Source organism: Rhinolophus ferrumequinum, chromosome 8, assembly GCF_004115265.2.
Source record: "Rhinolophus ferrumequinum isolate MPI-CBG mRhiFer1 chromosome 8, mRhiFer1_v1.p, whole genome shotgun sequence".
In the NCBI taxonomy this organism is placed as follows: Eukaryota; Metazoa; Chordata; class Mammalia; order Chiroptera; family Rhinolophidae; genus Rhinolophus; species Rhinolophus ferrumequinum.
Window position 1 is genome coordinate 57,078,975 of NC_046291.1, and position 24,116 is coordinate 57,103,090.

The 24,116-nt window shown below is 35.0% G+C and overlaps 1 protein-coding gene and 1 long non-coding RNA gene across 6 annotated transcripts in view; one reads left to right on the plus strand and one right to left on the minus strand.

The window, feature by feature from the left end:
- Positions 1 to 24,116, plus strand: part of SCN9A (sodium voltage-gated channel alpha subunit 9) — a 130,996-nt gene that overhangs the window by 99,302 nt on the left and 7,578 nt on the right. For all 4 annotated transcript variants that reach the window (XM_033112803.1, XM_033112805.1, XM_033112804.1 and 1 more), the window contains exons 18-24: positions 2,394 to 2,514; positions 9,984 to 10,138; positions 13,585 to 13,758; positions 16,819 to 16,941; positions 20,662 to 20,943; positions 21,621 to 21,674; positions 22,552 to 22,689. In XM_033112803.1, coding sequence (XP_032968694.1) covers positions 2,394 to 2,514; positions 9,984 to 10,138; positions 13,585 to 13,758; positions 16,819 to 16,941; positions 20,662 to 20,943; positions 21,621 to 21,674; positions 22,552 to 22,689 — 1,047 coding nt within the window. The remainder of the gene's footprint in view (positions 1 to 2,393; positions 2,515 to 9,983; positions 10,139 to 13,584; positions 13,759 to 16,818; positions 16,942 to 20,661; positions 20,944 to 21,620; positions 21,675 to 22,551; positions 22,690 to 24,116) is intronic.
- The window catches only part of LOC117026207 (uncharacterized), an 85,699-nt gene that overhangs the window by 14,398 nt on the left and 47,185 nt on the right, over positions 1 to 24,116 (minus strand). The window lies entirely within an intron of this gene.

Here is a 24,116-nt window from a genome sequence, read left to right on the forward strand (position 1 = left end):
CTAACAATTTTCTGGTAAATTGAATGGAAGTAAAATGAAAATCTAGAATAACAGGAAAATAGTATTGAATTTCATTGACGAAGGCTATATGGAGTACTTTTCAAATTGGGACTTTTTATTTTTTTAGATACTGTTATTTAGTGGGGCATTACCATTTTAAAACTTTAAACGAACCTTGAGAAATTTCAGAGAGAATAGACAAGGATTGTAGGAACCTTGAGAGGCTCAGAAAACTAAATCATGTAAAGAAATGAAATATTACACTCAAGATGGAAAATACAAATGGTCATATCAGAGGTGATCTCCACTTTTAAAAGGCTACAAAAGGTAATAAAAAAAAGATCTTTTTCTATAAAATCACAAAATGTATTACTTGCAAATCCCAGAAATGGGGGGGTGCAGGACAATGAACTAGGGGAAGGGAAACCCTCCATCCCAGGTCAAGAGCCAACAGGAGAATATTGTATGTGAACTGTAATGGAAAAATAAAAAAATAATATATTTTTTTAAAAAATAGAGTGAACAGGAGATAAGAGAGCAGGGTAGCAAACACCTATTACTTACAAGGTGGTTGGGGCAGAGGTCACAAACTTTCACAGGCTCAACTTGAAATGGTTGTTTTAAAAGGTGCCCCTAGAAAATCAGAACGGGAATGTGGAGCAGGAATCCTAAGCTGAGGTCCTTATTAAATGTCCAGACTCTGAGTTCGAGGAGGGTGATCACACTGTAAAATGCCTAGACAGCAACTCCAAATAGTTGTTTTCTCATCACAGGAGTTTTGCTTTTCTCTTTCCAACCTACAGATAAGGGGATCTGTGCATTTCTCTAAATAGGTCCTTACAACTGCAAGGGAAATTAAAGTGTATTTTGGTTCTAAACCAGAAAAGAATATTTAAAATTCAAGTTGTCCCATATTAGAATGGTAAAGTTAGAAAACGTGGGACTCTTATACAAAGCATCGTAACTATCTATGGAATACCTCTCTAGAGGACCTTTAGTCCTTTATTCTGAGCTTTATGATGTTTATGATGTTACTCCTTAATGACTCAGGACCCTCATTAGAGTTATCAATTGTAAAATTAGGCTGTAAAATTAAAAGATGGGCAATACTGATTTGAATTAAAAAATTTAATGTGGTACCCATAAGGAGCACTTTTAGCTTCCAAATCAATCTCTAAGAATTAATATTTTAGATTGAGCCTATGATAGTAATACATATTAATAGATTGAAGAATCAATTGAACTAAAATGGGTATTTGATGGTTTTTAGCACTTGGATTTGTTTTAACTATTCTAAACAAAAGTAAAGCTGATCTTAATAAGAGAAGTATGTGCTGTAATAACTAGTAGTTTTCAATATTCACATGTCATTTAGCAAATGAGAATGAAAAATAAGCTCTTCATTGATGTGCTGTTTTACCCCTTATAAAACAATATTAGGAAAAATTGCGAATTTTGCTACGTCGCTGTATGAATTTTTTTTCTAAACATTTCTGTGTATGTGTGTAAACATATTGATCATAAAGTTCTTGGCTGGAAAAATACGTCTGTGTTATGATCAATAATATGATCATAATAACAATGAACTCATTCCTCTCATGTGTTAGTAGTCTGCCATGTTTAATTTCATTGAATCTTTGTTTCAGAGTTTGCATGTGGTACTCACTTTAGTAGCCACTATCTCTTGACATTGTAAATAATACTTTATGATCTTTTCTACTATATCCTGAAATTTTATACTAAAATGGGTGGTGTTGGATGAAAGGATTACTATGTTTTTTGGAGTTTTGATTGTAGTATATTTGACTTTTTTGGTCTTGATGAAAGGCCTTCTATCTATATCATCCTAATACATATTCTTAAATCCAAGAGGTATTAGAAGAAGTATGTTTGGATTTCATCTGATACTAATTTCTTTTTTTAATTTTAAATATCAACAAGTTTTTTTCTGCCAACTGTCAGATCTGATCTTTCAATGAGCAGGCGTTGGCATTTTGGAACCTGCACGTTACTGCTGTTAGGGTCTTGATTGTCCTAAAATAATAATTATTGATGTAAACAAATTTACATTAAATATGGAAATTAACAAAAATGTGGCCAACACTTTGCAAATGTTATAGTTTACATCAAAATATTACCTTATGCTATTCTAATTACTTACTTGTAGCATAATAAAAATAATAAAATTTATTTTCACAGGATGTGTAGATAGATCAAGTATAGATGCACTGTAAGGTTACTTGACCTCAGTGTGTGTTTATACATTTTTTATGGCCATCATATTGTTAATCTTTTTTCATAACACTTTGCATGACTCTGATTATTAAATGTGGCTTCAATTCAAGATTTGAACTCTAAATGACTATCTGGTGGGATGGTGAATTTCTTTTTAGAGACTGAACCAACTGAGTTCTTCTGAGTGCAGCACAATTGATAACCCTGTGCCAGGAGAAGGAGAAGAAGCGGAGGCTGAACCTATAAATTCAGATGAGCCAGAGGCCTGTTTTACAGATGGTAAGAGAAAAGTCAAGACCTTGATTCGCATTCATTGATTAGTGTCTTGGGTTTTATCTTAAAACCTAATTCTTACTGGGGGTTGCTTAGTAAAAAGTCAGAAGACTCCATTCCATGATGAGTCAGTCATGGCTCTGTGACGAAGGGCAAGTCATTGGAGCTTTCTAAGTTGCCGTCTGCATACTTGTGATGCTCTACTAACAATAATTTTCAGCGACAGTGTACTATACTCTAATGCACTCTACTTACTGTAGGATGTTCATACTTCTCATTTTAGAGACTTAATTCCTGATCCCAGCTCCATGGAACCGCTAGGATAAAATTTAATGGGATAGATGGTACTCTTGTCCTTTACATCAGAAGTTAAAGATACTCACTAACTCTCAGTAAATTGTTTTGACCACAGTCTGTCTCAAAATTATTCATTCCCTTCATTTCAGAGCCCACCCGGTTCCTGCATTCTTCTTTTACATCTCTGAGAGTTCTGAGTTTCTTTCCTTACTTCTTTTAGTGACTATTTTTATGCACATCCCTTAAATAATGATGTTCCTCCACATTTTGATGCTTGGTTATCTTACCGTGTCACAGTCTCTAGCCCTAAGGGCTTTCATCCATGTCTATAGCTTGAAGAACCATTTCTGTGTTGTTGACTTTGAAATCATTATCTTTACCCCTGCCCTCACTCCTGAGTCCCGGAACTGCCTATCTCTCCCCATTGGTCATCTCCACTTGCTGCCTTTAAACATCTCAAGTTTAATAAGTTTAAAACAAACTTTAGCGGGTTATCCTCATATAATCTACAGCTTCCTTCCTTCAGTCTTTATCTCATTTAGTGACATCCTGATCTATCATGCCTCTCAAACTAGACTTGGAGACAGTCCTAATCTCTTTCTTTCTAGCCACAAGTTGATCATAGAAAATGCAAGTTGATCAGAAACTCTGAGGATAGGATGCAAGTCCTCCAGCATACTCTGATGCATGCTAAAATTTGAGAACGATTGGTCGATAGCATAAAACCGGAAGTCCTTAACTTGGCATATAAAGCCTTTTGCCTTTGGCCCTCATAGATTCTTTTCTAACAGTAACTCCTTTCATAGGCCTTTCCATTTTCTGCATAACTGAATATTACTATTCATTGAATTCTTCCAGGGTTTTAGTCAAAGTAGAAAAATTGAACTTGACCCAGAAAAGCATGCAATAGTTTCTAAGCAAGTATTGTGTCATCTAATTAAAAACACAAACCTGGAGTAGGGTTGCAGCATAATACAGCGATACAGAGCACAAGATTTGAAGCCTGTTAAACATGAGTTCTAATTGGCCTCCTGCTAACTCCTTGTGAAAACCTGAACGCATTTTAAAATCTTTTACCTCAGATACCTCGTCTATAAAATGGGTATAGCAACCACATCCACATTACAGGGAAGTTGAGGAGATCAAATGGGGTAACACTTATACATTAACTAGCACAGTGCCTTCTACTTCCTTCTCCTCCTTTCCTTTTTGTTTGTAAAGTACTTGGTTAACAGTTCTATATAGAAGCTATGATAGTGTCGATGCTAATGACTCGGTAGCTATTCATGGGCTTAAACTCAGCATCAGGATTTTTTATAGAAATTAATTGATGTGCTTTCATTCTTCAAGATTTTCTCAGCCTCCTATAACACTCAGGCAGTAAACACAATGACTGGCAAATAATGATGCCTATAAATTATAATAAGTGCGTGGATTTTCTTTTAATACAAGCCAAATCTGATTTTATGGGAGAAGCACACAAGTATATCACCCAATTGATAGAAATATTATTTACCCACGGGGACCTATTAAAATGTTTGAGAGCTTCTCTGTTATGTTTACATTTAATTAACAGTCTTTTTTAAAAAGGAGACGTGATAATGTGGCTAACCAGGTAGGTTGAAAAACTCCTTGATATGCCTTCGCATAAAAGCCAGACCAGTGGTTGAGCACTCCCACCTCAAAATAAGAGACGGAAACTCTCTGAGGTGTGATAAATCCTGAGGGCAATATTTAGGAACCTTCATCTCAGATAAAAAACTGACTTACTTTTCTAATTAGAATGTATAATGCTTTTTCTTGCCTCAATCATAAGAATATTTTTCTTCAACTATAAGACTGACAAAAATAAATCCCAGATAGTAAAATCTTCTTAACAAAAGGGGTAACTTTCTCCTCTGGTAACTGTACTTGAGGCACGTAGATTCTGTTCTACACGAGATCTTTGTTTTTAAGTTAAAGATAAATTCAAAAGTCTCAAACATTAAGTTAATATAAAAACAAATTCAATCGTAAGTTTTTGCACCCTCTCTGGTGTTTTCTTTTGCCCTGAAAGAGATTATCTGGGAGTCAATTTTTGGCCTATCCTTTTACTATTTTTCCATATCACTTTATAAAATATTTTCTCTTTACTAAATGTATATGAAATATAATTATTTTAAGTACAATGAATATGAATTCTTTCAGATCTGAGATCATGTTAACTGTAATTAATGTTGGATAAATGAAGTCATCAGGTGTGTATTTTCCATTTATCCTGTTTGGTTTTTTTATTCATCCAATCTTTGTATAAATTCTAGAATTCACAGAGATGAGACCTTTCAGATTATGATTAATGCTGGGATGATTTCAGAACTCATTTTTGGGGGTATTATGTCTTTTCAGTCAACTATACACAGCATATTAAGCTGTATAAGAATACAGTAAGTACTGTGAGAAGAAAGAAAGGACATAACAGGCATAGTTTTAGCCTTCTGGGAACTTAGAAGCTTCTGGGAAGGAAAAACAGGAATACATAAACTATACATGATAGCAAAAACACAGGAGACTTAAGGGAAAATACGTAGCTGCTGCATTTCTATGAAGCTGGAAGTTGAAGTGCTAGTAGATACCTTATATTCAGTGAATCATATTCACTACAGAATCGAATCATGAAAGAAGCCATAACAAAACACTGTCTAAAACATGTAGTTCATCAAGAGAATTTTAGTTTTGTTGTTTTAGGACATGCAGTGTATGACTACATGAAGTTATTACTTGATAGGTTCAATATTTTTAATGAAATATAGTTTGTTTTATAGAAAACAAAATTAATTGTAGTTAAATACCTAATTTCAAACTTCTGAAACAAGTATCTAAAAAGTGCTCTCCCACCTTCTACCTTCCTTTCAAATGAGGTTTTTTTATCTAAAATTTTTAAGAGAGAAATTAATTATAATTCCTCTTTTTAAAATCCTTCCTTTTCTTCCAAATAATTCTAGTTAAATATTATTTAGTCAACTTTAATTTTTTAAATCTAATTTTTAAATTTTCAATCATTATTTTTCTGGGCCTTCCTTGGTCATGGCTCTTGTTCAGCAGTCTTTCCTGAAACTTTTTACTCCCTGACTTCTCTTTTATTGCTGCCTCCTATACATCTCTCCCTCTCTTACTCTGTCTGCTTCTCCTTCAAGATTTTCTCTTCTTCCACCTTCCCCAGTGGTGTGCAGGTAAATGTTTAACCATCACCTCTTCAAGAAAAAGACAGTTTGTATATGCACATCAGTTTATTATAAATTTCACTGATATAAAAGATGCGGCCCTCAATTTACAAATAATAATATAAACACTCTTTTTTTTTTTTTTTTTTGAAGAGCCTTTATTCCAAGCTCAGACTGTTCAGAGTTACCAAATGCATAAACAAGGGGAAAATTAGCAAATGACATCTCACATGATAAAACTTAGGCTTTATTACTTTACATTCGCTAGTTCAATTCCAGCTCCTCTCTACATCTTATGTGGGGTGGAGGAGGCTGGGCCATGGTCACCCATGGCTTTTTCAAGTTACAAATCAGTACCAGCAGTAGTCCAAAGGTGGCCAACACATGTTGAGTTTATTGCATCACTGTAAACAGAAAATCTTGTCTTCCCCAACCAGACACCCAAAAGGTTCTAAAAGAAATGTAACAGCTCCAATTTGCACATTTGTACTAAAATTTTTAAGCCCTAGCCTGATATTTTTAAAAGCCTAAGTGTGATCCTCTGTAAGGCCTTCCCATGTCATGAAAATACTCATTCAACCACATCTATATAAAAAGGTTGACCGTTGTTCTCAGTATGTCTGCAGGTGCAACTACAAGGTAGACCCAGACAGTTTATACTGACTTAGATTCACAGAATCTTAGATTCACAGAATCTAAGTGATTTCCCACTGACCAAGGCAGTCCAGCCTGGCGCTGCCACAGAAGGTGTCGTTACTAGATGACTCAGGACCAGACGCAACTTCAGACTGACCTTGTTTCATCCACAATTGTGACCATATATTAGCACGCATTTAACAATAAAAATTAATCCCCTTTCTTTTAAGAGTATCTGATAAAATAGGCAATTATTTCATTTTGTGTCCTTCCCATGTTTTAAAATAAGCAGCATCCTATATTTCTATTCTCTGATTCACAAATAAAAACATTATAAAAAATATACATATCCTTGAAAACCAGCAAGCTGTTTTCATTCCTATTGTATGATTCTTCCACTTCTTTGGCCGTATAACCTGCAAGCTGACCACTCAGTCTGGGCACGTGTCATCCATGGAGATGAACGTGTCCTACGGATTTCAAATGGTTCTGTGGAGTAAAATGAGACACTGACCCACATATAAACTGCAACAGACAACATTTCACCACGGGGACCAAATTCAAATTCAAAACCAGCAGTCTCATTCTGATTCGACTCTAGCAATGACGTGTTTGGGGCAAATCTAGCAGTGACTGATGCTCAGGAATAGAAGACTGGCAGCGATTCCAACTGACAGGTGAGCGAAGGAACTCCATGGCCAGCCAGAGCGATGGCCAGACCGAGGTCCTGTCTGTCCTGGCGGCTGCAGAGGCCGAGGATGGAGCCCCCACCCCACATGCCGCCGCTGCTCACATGCAGGTCCACGTCCTCCCACCGGAATATAAACACTCTTAAGTGTGCATTCCATACGGCTTCTTGATCCTTACAGAATGTTTTTGTTGAATTTTGCCAAAATTTTGTATTTATAGACAACCAAGGATTGCAACTGATGAACAAGCATAGTTTTAAACTGAAAGTTGGTTGGTATTTTCAATGATGTTCATCAGTAAAGTCAAAGTGAGACAAAGAAGCTATATGTCACAACTTCACTTACTCATCAATGATGTAAGCAAATCTTTGCTGAATCAGATAATTGATTTTGAATAATGAAAAATATTTCCTCAGTTTCTGTGCTATTCACAGTGTAATGGCTACAGACATGACATTTACTGTTTAACATTTTTTTCAGATAACATTTAATGTTATCTGTTTAACATTTTTTTCAATCACTTAAGTCTACTCTAGAAAATCAAAAACGCTGATTTATAGCTTTTGATGACTTTTGTAGTGTAAAGATTCCCACCGTGGCTGATTTCAAACTACTGGTGTGACTTCACTGAATGTGGAACTAAGAAGAGATGCACAGTAATTCAACAGTATAACAAATTTCCACCACCAGATAGAAGACAGAAATGTGCTCAAGAGCACAGATAATAGTAAAATGTAGTACAGTGATATGTTTTCAGTATTTATTACTTTTTTAAGTAACTCATTTTAAGTTTATACAATTTAATTTTTTTATAATGGCTGCATTTAACAATAGGCTAGCAAAATTTCCTGACAATTTAATAATGACTTATCAAGAGCTGGTGTGAGCCGGCTCCAGCACACCACTGAATTCTGTCTCTTGTTATGGCTGTTCCAGAATGTTGCAGACTTCACCCTTCTCTCTCTTCACAGTAAATACCTTTTTTGCATGACCTCAAAAACTGCCCTGAGCTCAGCTGACACATATATGCTAATGAGCCCTAGATATTATTTTCTAGCCCGAGCTTCAGTTTCACACCTCCAGGTATCAGTATCTAGAAGGGTCACCAGCATGTCAGACTCATTACCTCCCAAGCAGCTCCTTTTCCTATAGTCTTTGTTTCATTGGTCACATCCACTCCATCATTCCGGGGTCCTCCTTTTCTCTTATATCCCATATCCATTCAGTCACCAAGTCCTACTGATTTTACCTGCCAAATGTGTCTTGAATCTTATCATGCTCTCGTTCCTATTGCCTTAATCTATTCTTCTTGTTAGGGTTACTGAACCAGAATCCTAAATGGATTTCTGGCTCTGGGTCTTTCTTCACCTCCACCCTCTTTTTTTTTTTTTTTTTCTGTTCTAAATAATCCTCCACACAACTATTGGAGACTTCCATTTAAATTGCAATCTGCCTATATCATTTGCTGCTTACAGTCCTTCACTTACTCTTCAGTGTTTATAGGATATAGACCAAACCACTGAAGGTGGGGGAAAGTGCTTTCCATAATCTGACCAATTTCTCTAATCTTATTTCTCACCATTGCCTCTTGTGTACACTGCTTTCCTCACAACTCTGAATTACTTAGAACTCCTTTGCATAACATATTTTGCCATCTCTTAGCCTGAAATTCCACCCAAACCCTTTTTGGCTCAGACTTTAATTCATTTAAGACTCCACCTCTTCTAGGAATCCTCCTGTGATCTCGCCTTCTCACCAAATAAGCCTGGTTAGGTAGACTACTTCAATACTACCAAAATAACCCCTGCATATGTGTCGTTTTAGTTGCCTTATCCAGTTATAGTCATTTATTTCTATATGTATCTGCCTAACCAAAACCAAAAATAAATTTCCTTAGGAGAGGAATCTATGTACACATTAGAGTACATAGAAGATACTCAGTTACTCTTTTATGGAGAAATGAATGAATAAATCTAAAAAATAAATAAATAAAATGTTCCTCAATTTTTCATATGTTTTACACCTAGGATTTCAATGTCAGATTTGATTCTAACTTAAAGTACTCGAAATAATTTCATCTGCATCTTCTCATCAAGATCTATTTTTTTAAACTTGATTTTAGGACCTTCCACTAATTTTTTTACTATTACTTAAAGTGGTGTTTCTCGAAGGGTTTTTTATACAGGAGTTGAAGCAGCACCAGATTGCAGACTAGATCCACATCAAGGAAACTTTACTTTAAGCAAAGAAGACTGTGGAATTCATTTTTATCCTCAGATTTTAGTTCTTTCACTTATTCATTATGTTATATTTAGTGCTCATTGTGTATCGGGTAGGGATCGCAGTAACAAAAAAATAATAAGTGGTTTAAACACTGTAGAGAGATTGCTGAGAAATCTGGGAAGTATAGAAAACAAGAATATATGCTAAGTTAGAAATAACTGACAAGTATTAAGGAAACATCATGGAGAGTGAGGAGATAAGAGAAGGTGGCACCCAAGTTGAATCTATTTGAAGCTGCAGTGTTAGAAGTTGTAAGTGTTAGAAATTATATGGTTGAGGGACTATTATGGGAAAAGTTTTGTATTCAATAGTGCATTTTAAACATTTTTTAAATCCTATCAAGATTTTACATACATATCTTTCTTGCCAGGTTGTGTACGGAGGTTCCCATGTTGCCAAGTTAACATAGAGTCAGGGAAGGGAAGAATCTGGTGGAACATCAGGAAAACCTGCTACAGGATAGTTGAGCATAATTGGTTTGAAAGCTTTATTGTTCTCATGATCCTGCTCAGCAGTGGTGCTCTGGTAAGTGATCTGACACCTAAAGAAATAAATTGATTGTCAGTACCTTTAATAAATGAGTTGGAAGATAAAAGTATCTTGGCAAGTTGTGTTATCTAATAGTTATTCCCTGTGATTAGTACCAAGGATAAATTTTTAATTTAGCTCAGTAAATATTAACTGAGCACTATTGCAGGCATTATTCTTGCTGCCCTTGAATGCATTCTTGAATGCAAAGATGGGTAAGATCCAGCTACTTTTCTCAAGGAGCTCAGAGAGCATTGAGGAAGAGAGAGGCACAAGTGATTCCAGAACTGGTATGTGTTTGTAAGTGAAGAATATACTTGATAAAGCTCTGTAGCAAGAACAGTTGTCTGCTTGGGATTTCAGAAAGGTAGATAATGTTCTGCAAGATCCAGAAAGATTAATAGTAATTTTCCAGCCATGCAAGGTGGTCTGAGGGGAACAATTGTACAATGGTAAGGAAGCATGAAACAGCATCAGATATACAGGAAATTAAAAGTTGCCAAACTGAAGGAAGTGTCATGGGAGAAAGAGCAAATACAGGGAGGAAAGTGGTGGCCAGATATACTGGGACAAAAATATGCAGTGTCAGTTTATAAACATCTTGTATCTTATAAGAAACAATAGGCTGTAGTTTTAGGATGAGAATGGGACAAGTTTCTCATTCTTGTACGTATACCAGCCACCTTATATGAGAGTTGAAAGGGATCTGGGCAAGTTACAAGCTCCCTGAGCCTTTTCTGATGTGCTTTTCTTTCTTGCTGACACTAAACAGAGATGAGCCATTGGAAACCCAGTTCCACCTAGAGATACCACTGGAAATTCCATTATACTAAAAACAGAATACTCAACAACTTTATAAATTGCCTCATAGACAGTTCTCGTAAATCTGGGATTTGATTTTACCCTACTTACAAGAAATTAACCTGTTACTGTTTCATGGATCCTGGTGGAAGATATGAGACGTTCGAGTCAGAGACACAGGACTTTATTATTCATGGCTTCGAGAGCAGCATGATCTTCAACATGTTTGTGTTGACCGCCTTTGTCCCCAAGTCACATGGGGTCCTAGCATGGAGTTAAATGAACATTATGCACACAGTGGGTTAGCATCAGAGTTGAGCAGCACTGAGCTTACGGAAGCCATCCTCTTAAGTAAGAAGTAAGCAGCCTTGTTCTTTGTTCCACAGGGAGACACTGTCTTATCTCTCATGGTTGCTTGTTGCAAAAACAACCCTGAGAAATGGCCTGGATAAAGAGCAGTCAGGGCCTTGCGTTCTTGGCATACCCACCAAGACACTCAGGGACACTCAGGGCCCACAGGAGATCGCCTTTCCTAAAAGTCTCCTCTCTCGAAAACACAAGATGAGTGAGCAAAGTGTCACTCATCTAATCTTGTGGAATACAAGTAGGAATCGTGACAGTGTCTACATTAGCTTGTATTTCTAATAATTAAAGAAGTTTATCCCATGCTGAGTCACGTGTGGCTGAGATTTTCAAAAAATGGATTATAGAAAAAAATTAAAGAAAAGTTTAGAGTAAGCCCTTGTTTAAAATGTCTAAAAACAAAGAGGACATTTTTGCGGAGGGACACTCTCAAAACTGAAATTCATAAGATTTGTGAGGAAGAAAAGGGAGAAGCATTTCAAGAATCTGGTGTTTTTACTTAGGGAGTTTGCCAATTGAAGATTTTAAAATACCTGTCTATAAAATAAATAAAAAGTAATAGCTCTAATTTAGTACATAGTCATTCTATTTCAAGATCTTATACAAGTTTTCTCCTTTAATTTTCAAACAGTCCTGTGAGATTTTGGTATTTTGCTTATTTTACCAATGACGGAGCTAGGTACTGAGTTTTAAAAGTTGTTTAATGTCCCAAAGCTAGTAAGTGACAGAGCCATATGTTAACTGAGGTCTAAATCAAAGCCGCTGTATCTTTTCACTGTTGGGGCTCCTCAGAAAATGGAGGACATTCCAGGCAGAAATAAATGAGTGGTCACTGCAATGAGGAGTAAAGCCTACACCCCAAATCAGATGGAGCTCGTATAATGAACTCCTTGCCTCCCTGCTCCCACATCCACAAAATTAATCCTAGAAGCTAGGAGCCCTGCAGGCTGAATCCAATTTCAGGCTCTGGGACTAGTCAGAGCAAGGTGCACTTGGTGGGGTATTTGGCTCTGAGCACCGAGACTCTCAACTGGTCCTGCTCTGTGCCCTAGGTCCAGGAACAGCAGTCTTCTTCTTTGTGATCAAGCATTTTTTTAGCTTTGCATTTCAAGGACTGAGGCACTGCCATAGTTTCTGTTTGAGTAACTTTCCTGATTCCTCTACAACCTGGAAAAGGGAGGCAAGAAAAGACAGAGGGGTGGAAGTCTCCCCTTGCACTTCAGTTCCATTGATGTTCAGAACTTCTGCCAGCTGCTGGAATCTTCTTTTAGCATCTTAGTAAATCTGCTCATTCTGTCCCAACTTCTCTGTTTTCTTCAATATTCAAAAAGTGCAAAGGATAATTTTTAAAGTATTGATAGAAGAACTTAGAATAGGAAGAATAAGAATGGAACGCGCTCATGACTATGGACAGAAGTATATTGTTAACCACTAAGGATACAGGCCCTTTTGCTTTCATCTTCTCCATGGTGAATATTGTTTAAACTTGAAAGAGAAAATTCTAATACTTTAGATCTGTTTAGGTCAGCAATCATTTTAGATGTCTTCAGTGAGCTCAGTTCTCTAAGTCCATTCAAATTATTCCCCGAGGAGCTTGTGGCTGATACCACAGTATCACCATTTGTCACTTACAAAAAGTTCTTGGAGAGTGTTAAAAGGTCTCACATTCATGGAATGAATATAAGACTGATTTGTAGAGCTGAAGCTGTTAATGATAAAATATTGTACAAAATTCAAAGAAAGAAACCATCTTCTGTGTTCTGTAACCCTACTAAGCTACTGCACTTGTTCATTTAGCAAACCTTTCCTTGCCTTCTGCTGTGTTCCTGACTCAGTGGTAGGCATGGGGATGAACAATGCACAGCATGTAAGAGCTGAAGGAAGGATCCAATCCTGCTGGTAGATACGAAGGAGAGTGCAGGGCGAGAAAGATATATAGGGGTTGATCCTGGAATCGTGTCTTAAATGATGTCTTACCAATTTGAAAAGGGATGAATGGGGAGTCAAATGAAGTAGAAATCTCTGTAAGTTTCAGAGATCTGGTCAATTTCATTGTTTTGCACCCATGTTCTCTTGACTGCTGGTGACCCAATGGCATGCACTAGTGAGAATTCTAGAACTAAGTGTTACACAGTAGCTGTAAACCAGAAGAAAGTCAGCTGACTCCTAGTAGTTGTATATTTCAGTGGTTTATCCATCAGAATTTCATTTCCTGTTTTTGTTATGAATCGTAACCTTTAAGTTGTACATAAATTAAAATTTGAATACTATTTCCACAGGCATTTGAAGATATATATATTGAAAAGAAAAAGACCATTAAGGTTATCCTGGAGTATGCTGACAAGATATTCACTTACATCTTCATCCTGGAAATGCTTCTAAAATGGATCGCATATGGTTATAAAACATATTTCACCAATGCCTGGTGTTGGCTGGATTTCTTAATTGTTGATGTAGGTACTTTGAGTAAATTTTAAAGGAGGATTTATTCTTATAAATAAGTGTTCCGAAAAACCTTCATTAATGTTTATATTATCATATTTTCATTTTGGTTAGCTTTTTGTATTTTTGGGCTATAGGTTTATGCTTTTAAAAATATTAATACAGCCAGTAGAAATATATCAGAAACATATCAGAAAGAGAAACCTTTCAATAAATGTAAATTCTTTTCTGCACCATTTTAACATGTATAATTTACTCTTGCATGTGTTTTCTGCAATCATAGAAGATGTGATTTTTGAATATATATACATGATTTCAATATCATCCCTGTTGGGAATATGAACAAAATGAAAAACTAAAACACGGGAAGGGGGAATGGAAAAGGGCAGAGGCAAAAAAAAAAAAATAAAATACAGATTTTTTTTATATATATATATATAATGTAAAACTAGAAAATAAAAGAGGATGAGAGATGTATCAGGTTGTCTGATATGTAAGCTGAAAGTTACATAAAAATGGTAGTGTTAAAGCTAAATGACTCTACATTAGGGAGAAGGGAAAGCATGGAATTTCAAAATATTTATCTCAGTCACAATGATAGGGAAAACCACAATGAGTCACAGCTGTTCATGTCAAATATCTAACTTACCCTTCTTCTCTACAGTGGCAGTAGGACAGAAAAATCAGCATTAATAATTTCAAATAATAAATTCAGAGAACTGTTGAATACTTGGATGATGGAAAATCCATAAGAATACTTCAGTTTATGTATTATTTTTAACAAAGAAAAAATAGTTTTTAGACATGTTATCGAAATAGCCAGGAAACAGATCCTAAAACAGTTTGTGAGATCAAGACATCTCAAATAGAAATTAATGGTATAACATCCATTATTATCAATTCATTTTTATGCAGTATACTCTAATTATTTTATTTTAGATTTTAATGATATAATTTAATAATACATTATATAATAATGTGATATCATGTATTTTATATTTTTTTAAAAGACTTTCTTAATTCATGACCATAATCTCCCAATCTTATTATTCTCAGAATGAATTATGTTCTTCAATCTTTTACTAATTCTCCTAGATTTTCCAAAATGTAGTCTTTGTGTTTAGGGAAGGAACATACAATCAGTCATAGTTTTTAGAGATTTGTTTTCCATCCGATGTCTGGGATTAGAGGGCAACATGCAAATTTTTATAGTACCAACAAGTGCTGTAACATTTAATTAAGAATTTATATTATCAAACTTTTCAGAAAAGGTAAATTAATACAGCATCATTCATAGATATCAAAGTTAGTAGTAAGCATGACTATAGATAGCAAAATCTGACTGCAAAATTAAGCCAAAACTAATCATGTCTACTCAAAATTCAATTTCTCAACTGTTATCTAAAGCTCAGTAAACTCTTTGGTTTTGAGTAGCTCAATATATGAAACATTAAACCTTAACATTTTTGTTTTCTATATAGGTGATACACATTTTTTCCCCCGAGGTATAGCTATACATTGCACCTCATATGTTCTCTAGGGCTTCTTATATGAGAAATCTAATTTCTGATACCTTATATTGATTTCATGTTTTTTGGTTATTTTTATACATACACGTATATATGCATATTCATATATTCTCAGTTATGTACTATACTATAATTTTCTCAATAATATGCATCTATTATATTCAGTGTCATATCATCTAACAATGGTTTGTAGATTGGATCTACCATTTCCTTAAGGACTATTTAAATGATAATAAACATTTAAAACTTTATTTTTTCTGATTAAAAAGGAATACTTTTTATTCTGATTAAAAAGTATACTTATATTTTTTAGTGTACTTAAGTGGAAAATAATGCACCGGAAAGACTGGGTAAGTTTAGGAATGATATGAGGGACTATTAGTTGTGTTGAATATATAACATTAGGACTTAAGAAGAAGCAATGTTACATCTGGTGAGACATTCAAGAGAACAAAACACTTCAGCACATCCTGATCCATAAATCAGTTTACTTCTCTCTGATAGTAGCAGCAGTGAACTTGTGAGCAATGAATTTATCTACTCCGTCAGTACTTGTTAAATAAAAATTGCCTCTCAGGTATTCCTGTTCTTCCCTGGAAAACTTAAATCTTTTAGTCTTTACTTAATTTGTAATGAAGAGTTGCTTTCCAGACACTGTTCTTAGACATTGCTCCTGCTACCCGGTGTAAAACAAATGAATATTTTTAATGGAATTTATTCAGAGACTAAATGCATTTACAGATCCAGATCGAAGGTCATTAAGAAGCTCGTTGCTTTATTAACAGAATGTTTGTTGATTTTCTTTCTGTCCATGTTATTTCTTCTGAGATAATTTTTGATAAAAACACACAATTCTGTTGGAGACTTGTTATGGTGATTGGGGCAGATCTATCTGACATGATGAAGTTGTGTATGTGTTGATTGTAAAGCCAATAAGATCAACTACTCTCATGCACTCATTAATACAATTAAGATTTTCTCCCAGTAATTATTACTAGTAGATGTTTGTTACCAATTCTGAGAAATGGTAAAGCAGAATAATTTGGTTAGGAATTAGCTCCACTTCAGAATCACGAGTCTTCAAATTGATTTTGAGTAAGGTTCATACTAGGACTTGGATTTGGTTGAGTTAATGCCACTCTCTTATGACTTAGCTTCAGAATCGCACATTTTGTTATGCCCTGGATTTTACTTCAGTTGAAATTTTGATAATTGCTTTAATTAAATGTTCAGAATTAATAAGCAAGTACATAACCATTGACTACCAAGGAGTGCAAAGCACATGTCATTTTTATTCAGATATAAGAAATAACTCACTTTCTTTCTATTATTTATTTTTATTTCCGTTAACCTTCCTTTAAATCTATTTTCCTTATAAAACTATCATGTTACCCTTTTTTTAGGCAATGACTAGATAACTTGATATATAAAATCATATTGTTCTCGTTAAGCTTCTCTTAGTGATCTTTGAAATTGATTTTTCCTCTTTTTGCTTTATTATTTCATTGAAATGATTAATGAAAAATTATTTTTTTTTTGTAGGTTTCTTTGGTTACTTTAGTTGCAAACACTCTCGGCTTCTCAGACCTTGGCCCCATTAAATCCCTTCGGACACTTAGAGCTTTAAGACCTCTAAGAGCTTTATCTAGATTTGAAGGAATGAGGGTAAGAAAATACTAAACTTCCTAATATAATATTTTTAAATGGAGTATGAAATATGAAAAAATGCGTATGTATAAATTATGGACTCTGTACATAGATATATATATATAATACATCTATACATATATGTGAACTGTGTATGTATATGAATGTGTATACATGTGTATATACACAGTATTTCAGTGCATATTATTTAACAAAGAGTAAATCAAATACAGTAATGCCTCCTTTGTATAATATTGTTAGACAATAATCTAAATAAGTAGCTTTTCCCTTCTTCAATGAAAATGCCCATGCTAGGAAATTCAAATGAAGGGGACGCTATTATGTGTCCTGAAAATGTCCTGAAACATTTCTCATATACAAGTCATCAAGGACTTGCCTGTATTAGGTGATCAATAATATTTGTTAAGGAACTAGCGTGGGTAAAGGGCATTAGAAAATAAAGGGAAGGGAAGTAACAGCCATCACTTTTAATTTCGTCCTTAAAATAAATGTTGCAATGAAAGTAGGATTATCTCCAAATTATATCCGAGAAAACTAAAGCTCTGAGAGTTTACCTAATCTGCACTCGGCTGCATAGTGCCTGAAAGGTGATTCATTTTGCAAAGACAGACAAGGTGCAAGATAAATGACTACCAGCAATCTAGCTTTAAGAGCTATATTAAACTAGCAACTTCTTCATAAAATACATGGAGGACAATAACCTTATTTTCTCTAGTTAGTCCATATCCTCATCCACTGCTGCTCTCCTCAGATTTCTTCTTTTCCAGATTTATACCTGCTTTCTCATGCCTCTGGTGTTCTCTTGGCCAGGAATGCTTCTCCCTGCCTTTCTCAACCCTCACTCATCAATATAGCAGATAAACACCAACCCATCCTTGAAGCCTCAATTTAAAATTTCCTTGTCTGTTCACCATGAGACATAATTGGGCATCTTTTCTCTATGTTCAGACACATAAAACTCTCATTATATTGTGTTTTATTTATTTGTTTATCTGACTTCCTCTCTACCTGTAGTCTCTGAACAATTTAACATGCAGAGTTATCTATCTCACTGCTTGTCTAAGTGTGGTCTACTGACCAGCTATCGGCATCATTTGAGAACTTACTAGAAATGCAAATTCCCAGGCCCCACCCTAGACATGGTGAATTATAAACTCTGAGATGGAGCTCAGAAATCTGAAGCCTCAGGTAAATAGTAGAGACCTTTTCGTTTAGCATATCTTCCTTATTATCACTGCTATCCTAATTGTGACTCACCTCTACTGCTTAATGAATTCCGTGTATGATGGCTCCGTGTATATGATCATGATTATGCAAAAAAACCCATAAAATTCAAGTATTTTTTATCATATAAGAATTGAAAAATTGCAAGTTAACATGTTATATGGAAAGATGATTCTGGAATTCATTGACATCATCTTCATTTGTTGAGCATTAGTAGAATGTTACAATCTATCCGGAACTTATGACTGATCCCTGGACTCAAGCAGACATTATACTCCATTTTCATGAATAAATAATATACTTTCCCCTACAAAACGACTTCCCTCAGGGATTCAGCCAGCCCATTATTTTACCGTTTGCTCTTTGTTCTTTATCTATAATACAGGTGAGTTGGATGCAAAAGAATGTTTTACTATATTTGGAGGGTCAAACATGTCTATTTACTTACATTTATTAACCAGGCAAAAAGGAGTTTTTTCCTTCCCACTGCATGTCATTTTGAAAAATAAATGAAATAATGATTTGAGGTATTTTGTAGTGAGCTTCCTTTGAGTCTTGAGGCTCTCGAGCTTATTGCTTTCCCAAGTTAGAGGCTTCTCATCAGAGCGGTATGTACCTCTCTGCCTCAGAGGCCCATCATTGCTCACATTCTTTCAGCAAACTTTTTAAACACCAACTATGTATCAGCTGTTGTTCTACAAAAACAGTACAATGATGAGTAAACCCTACCCATCCAAGACTGCGTAGGAACAATGGTCACAGAGAGACAGACAAGGGAACAGTAGGTAGTCTCTGACATCTACTAGAGAGTGGTAAGCACACAGCGCTGCAGGAACTTGGGGACGTCTGGGAAGGCTTTACATGAAGGTGACACTGGAGCCAGGACTGAAAGAGCGGGCCCCAAATCCCAGGCAGGTAGGCATTCCAGACATCTCTGCCACATGGTAGAGAAGCTCAGAGTTGAGTGTGTAAGGCATGTTTGAGCAGTGAGTAGAAGGATCAGTGTTTCTCGATGACAGCCACAGTGGGCAGGTTAGCAGGAAATGAGCATGGAAAATTAGGCTTGAATAAGGGTTGGCCACTTCAAACTTCATTCTCTAATCCTGTTCTCCCTCACCCTTTTAGTATCGTATACAGTGTAAGAATCGCATGAAAGGATGAATCATCATTCCATAAAGAAAGCATACCCCTAATGTTTCCTACGTAATTGCATGCCCGCATGGAACCTGTACAGGTCCATCGACCCCAGGGTAATAACTATTATTCTGAACCAGCCAGAGCCCACAGGCTGGTTGCCTGTTTTGTAAAGGAAGTTTTATTGGATTTCAGCCACACCCCCTTATGTATACTCTGGCTACAGTGGCAGAATTGAATAGTTGCAACAGAGATCATAGAACCCTCAAAGCCTAAAAATATTTAAGAAACTGTTTGCCAACCCCTGCTCTAGACAGTCTCAAAGGTAGTCAGCCTTAAAGTTTTACCATTTGGAAATGTCTTAAGAGCCTGCATCATTTATTACAAAAAAGTCGGAGCACAGCATTCTTACGTACCAAATTAGTCTAACATATTTGCACTCAAATTGGGACTAGAGCTGAAGTGTCAGAAGACAGGTAGGTTTTGAAGGATGGGGTAATTTGGAAAATCTGGAGTGATAAATGCTACAAAGTCATCATACAGGAAAATTGGCGTGGCAAGAGGCATTGGTGATCAGTAGCAATAGAAATGCTGAAAAGCAAAAAAAAAAAGGAAGTATTGAAGACAAACTATACCTCATTTTTGTTTTAACTGAGGCCAACATAATCTATATTTAGCCAAAGACATATATAAAGTATTTTTAGAGTTAGAATAATAAATTTGAAAAGATTGCTCTCATTTTGCAGATGAGGAAACAAGCGTCCCAAGATCTTAACTGAATTCACATATCGCACAACTAGAGAAATAGTTAGACATGTGGGGTTCATACCGCTGAAAGATTCTCAATCTTAATTCCAGTTTATCTACACACCAGTAGTTTCTCTATAGGGGAGAGTTTTAGAGTGGTAATTCTAGGACTATAAAGCTTTAAATGTACATTTTATTTTTTATCATTTATATTTGTAAATTTCTTTCTTTTCTAGAGTATGCAGATTTTACAACTTCACCTTACATATATCAGGTTTTGGTTTATTATCATTTATTTTTTTTCATATAAGCTGTCATAGCATCTTAGTTATTTGGTTTTATGTTGTTGCTAATAGTTTCACTCTGTGTTCACCATGTATTTTTGTAAACAACTTGATCACAGGGCTTCTGTCTCATTTTGTCTTGCTTGGCATACTACCGAGCACATAGTAGACATTCAATTAATTAATACATATTGGCTGGTTAAGTTAATGTCTTAAACATTTAAGGGTGGCTTTTCTAATTTCTTTAATTCTGTACTGTGTTTCATTACTGTTGCCCATTTAAAATTTTTATGAATCCTAATTCTTCTTTTCTTTCTTTGAATACTAGGTGGTCGTGAATGCACTCATAGGTGCAATTCCTTCCATCATGAATGTGCTACTTGTGTGTCTGATATTCTGGTTAATATTTAGCATCATGGGAGTAAATTTGTTTGCTGGCAAGTTCTATGAGTGTGTTAACACCACAAATGGGTCACGGTTTCCTGTAAGTCAAGTTAACAATCGTTCCGATTGTTTTGCACTGATGAATGTTAGTCAAAACGTACGATGGAAAAACCTGAAGGTGAACTTTGATAATGTTGGACTTGGTTACCTGTCTTTGCTTCAAGTTGTAAGTAACCCCTTTCATCTATTGTTCCTTTATATTTTAGTAGACACTGGATGAAGGATATGTCATTATTTTAAATAATCTATTAACTAGCAATTAAAGATCGAATACTCTTTGTCTTTAAAAAGAGACTTGGTGTTTCTTAGAACATATGGTATAAAAATGAGTAAAAATAAGGCATAAGTTCTACTGCATTTGAGAGTTATTAATCTATAATTGACTTTTGGGTGTCATTTGGCCCCTCACCATTGCACCACCTAAACATTGCTCCAAAACTGAATAGTTGTATTTTGGACTGCCAGTTTTACACTATATGGGAATGAAAGGACTCCCACTAGCACAGATAATCCTTTCTTTAGAAATGGAGAAAAATCGTCTCCTGCCTTTTTCATAAAACTTCCTCAACCTCTGAAAAAAATAAAAGTTCATGTGCGAAAAATTCTCAGGAATTGTTAGCAACCTGGAAACAACTAACTAGGAATAAGATTTAGACTGTGATTTGAGAATGTGTCCTTTTTGTTCTTGGCATAGCAACTTTATATTAAATTGATATTTTGAAATACAGTAAAACTTAGTGATTGATATTAATAAATGTTGTAACATTCAATGAACTAAACTCATGTATGGCTGCTTTAGAGTATGAGCTTCACATTCAGATTCTATAAATGTTATATTTACAGGCAACATTTAAGGGATGGATGGATATCATGTATGCAGCTGTTGATTCTGTTGATGTAAGTACTGGTCAACATATAACTAAATTCTACAATTTTTAAAAGCTCCTTAGTTGAGTTTGGCCATTTTCAAATAGTAGCTCCAAGGATCCCTTGGTATGTACACTCAAAATTAAGAACTTTCACCCAGTGGTAGCCCAGTGATTACATGTACAGCATTAGAGACGGACCTTGAATGAAATTCTGGTTCTACATTATTGTACTCGTACAAGCTGTGCGACTGACTTTGAACAAATTACCTCTCTGAGCCTGTTTACTGACTGTATAAAGAAACTAATTCAATGCCTACATCATGGGATTATTTGAGGCTCCACCAACAAAACGCAAGTAGAGCACTTAGCAAAATAATAAGTTCTCAGTAAATGCAAGTTTATCAAAATAAATATGAAATACCATGTTTTAGTCAAAGTTTTTTAAATGTTTATGTTTTAAAGAGCGATGGAAATGTTTATGTGAAATAAGATCCACACTAAGAAAGTTAAATCCAGTGAAGACATTTCTGTAATCAAATGAAAACAAGTCTGCAAAATTTATATAAATATGGTATTATCTCTTTTACAATTTTTTTCTGGAAATAGAAAGCGTACTTTAACATCATCTATTACTAAATTGCCTTACCAATTTGAGAACTAGTACGATATATGGTTAAGCCCTTTTAGTCATCTGGAGATTATATTCATGTACACAGTAAACATTTAAGAAATATTTAATGTTAAAAAATGTTAACAGTGATTATATGGATCCATAACAATATATGGATTCTGAAAAGCCAAGTTCATCTAAAATAGCACTGTTTGGATTACCTTGAAAAACCATGTGAAAAAGAAAATGAGGAATGTTATTGTCAACATAGTGCTAACTTACGTTAATTTTATAGGTAAACGAACAACCCATATATGAACACAGCCTCTACATGTACATTTATTTTGTCATCTTTATCATTTTTGGGTCATTCTTCACTTTGAACTTGTTCATTGGTGTCATCATAGATAATTTCAACCAACAGAAAAAAAAGATAAGTATTTTAAGTTTCTTTCATTGCACTGAAAAATAAGAACAGTTATTTTCACGAAATGTTAATGTAAAATTTAATTTGATATCAATTAATAATTATTTTCATTAGAATTTTATTTTTCAATTGGCCAGTGCACAGTTACAGATATGTTTAATTTCATTTATCTCTACCCAGAAAATAATCTCCTAATTCATAACTATTTTTAAACAATATAGCAACTGTTTAGGTTTTTTTTTTCAATGTTCCCTATAGAGGATTGAACAATTAAGAAATAGTAATGCACTAATTATTTATTCAAAACACATTTCATAAGTAGTTCTTTCATTCTGTTCTGTGCCATTGTTCTGTGTGGTATGGATTGGGCTGGCATGTCAGGGAGATCAACATAAGATAAGGTTGCTGAGCTCAAGGCGTTTATATTATAGCGGAAGGAATGACACATATAATGGAAATGAAGATTTGTTCAATGTTGCAAGTGAGGCACTCCTCTGAGATTTCTGTTTCAACTATTAGAGGCTTTTAATCTCCTCTTAGTTTCATCTCCCCCTTCTTTATGTTGGCAACCAGGATATCATCAAGGGAAAACATAATCTGCTCCTTTGATTTTTATCTCTAATTCAAAATTCTCTCCCCAGTGTTTTCATAGCTTCTTAGTTAAGTTCTTGACATGCTGTAATGGTCAGCCTCCATCAGTGCGAACTACAGGATCTGGGCTTCTCTTGACATTGGAACAAAGGCTCTCTCTCTTGCCTACTACCGTGTTTCCCTGAAATAAGATCTAGCCAGACCATCAGCTCTAATGCGTCTTTTGGAGCAAAAATTAATATAAGACCGGTCTTATATTATATTGTATTATAAGGGACCTTATTGTATTATATAAGACCCGTTCTTATATTACATTAAAATAAGACTGGGCCTTATATTAATTTTTGCTCCAAAAGACGCATTAGAGCTGATGGTCCGGCTAGGTCTTATTTTCGGGGAAACACGGTATCAGTAGATCAGATGAATACCAAAATTTCATAACGACTGTATATCAACTAGAGGAAAGGTGAATTAAAACACTCTAAGACAGAAAGGGGAGTCTGGTTATCATTAAGTATTTGATACTTTTTTTTTTAAATGCAGTATATAACAGGAAGCTGAACATTATCTAATCCAGGAAAACTAAAGGGAAACCGTAACTAGATTGTCTTTAACTCTAGGACCCTACAATTTAAGTAAGATTTCAGAACTATAAATTCCCCCAAATAAATTTCAAATGGCATGGATTATTCTGATTTATGCCATAACTAAAAAGTTGATATTATAGATCAGTATAGAACATGCGTAAATCTGTAAAAATTACAGATGATTTTAAGAAATAAGCAGATCCTAAAAGAACAAGCAAAGCTTCTAGGCCCATTTTGTTAGATTTAGGCTTTTAC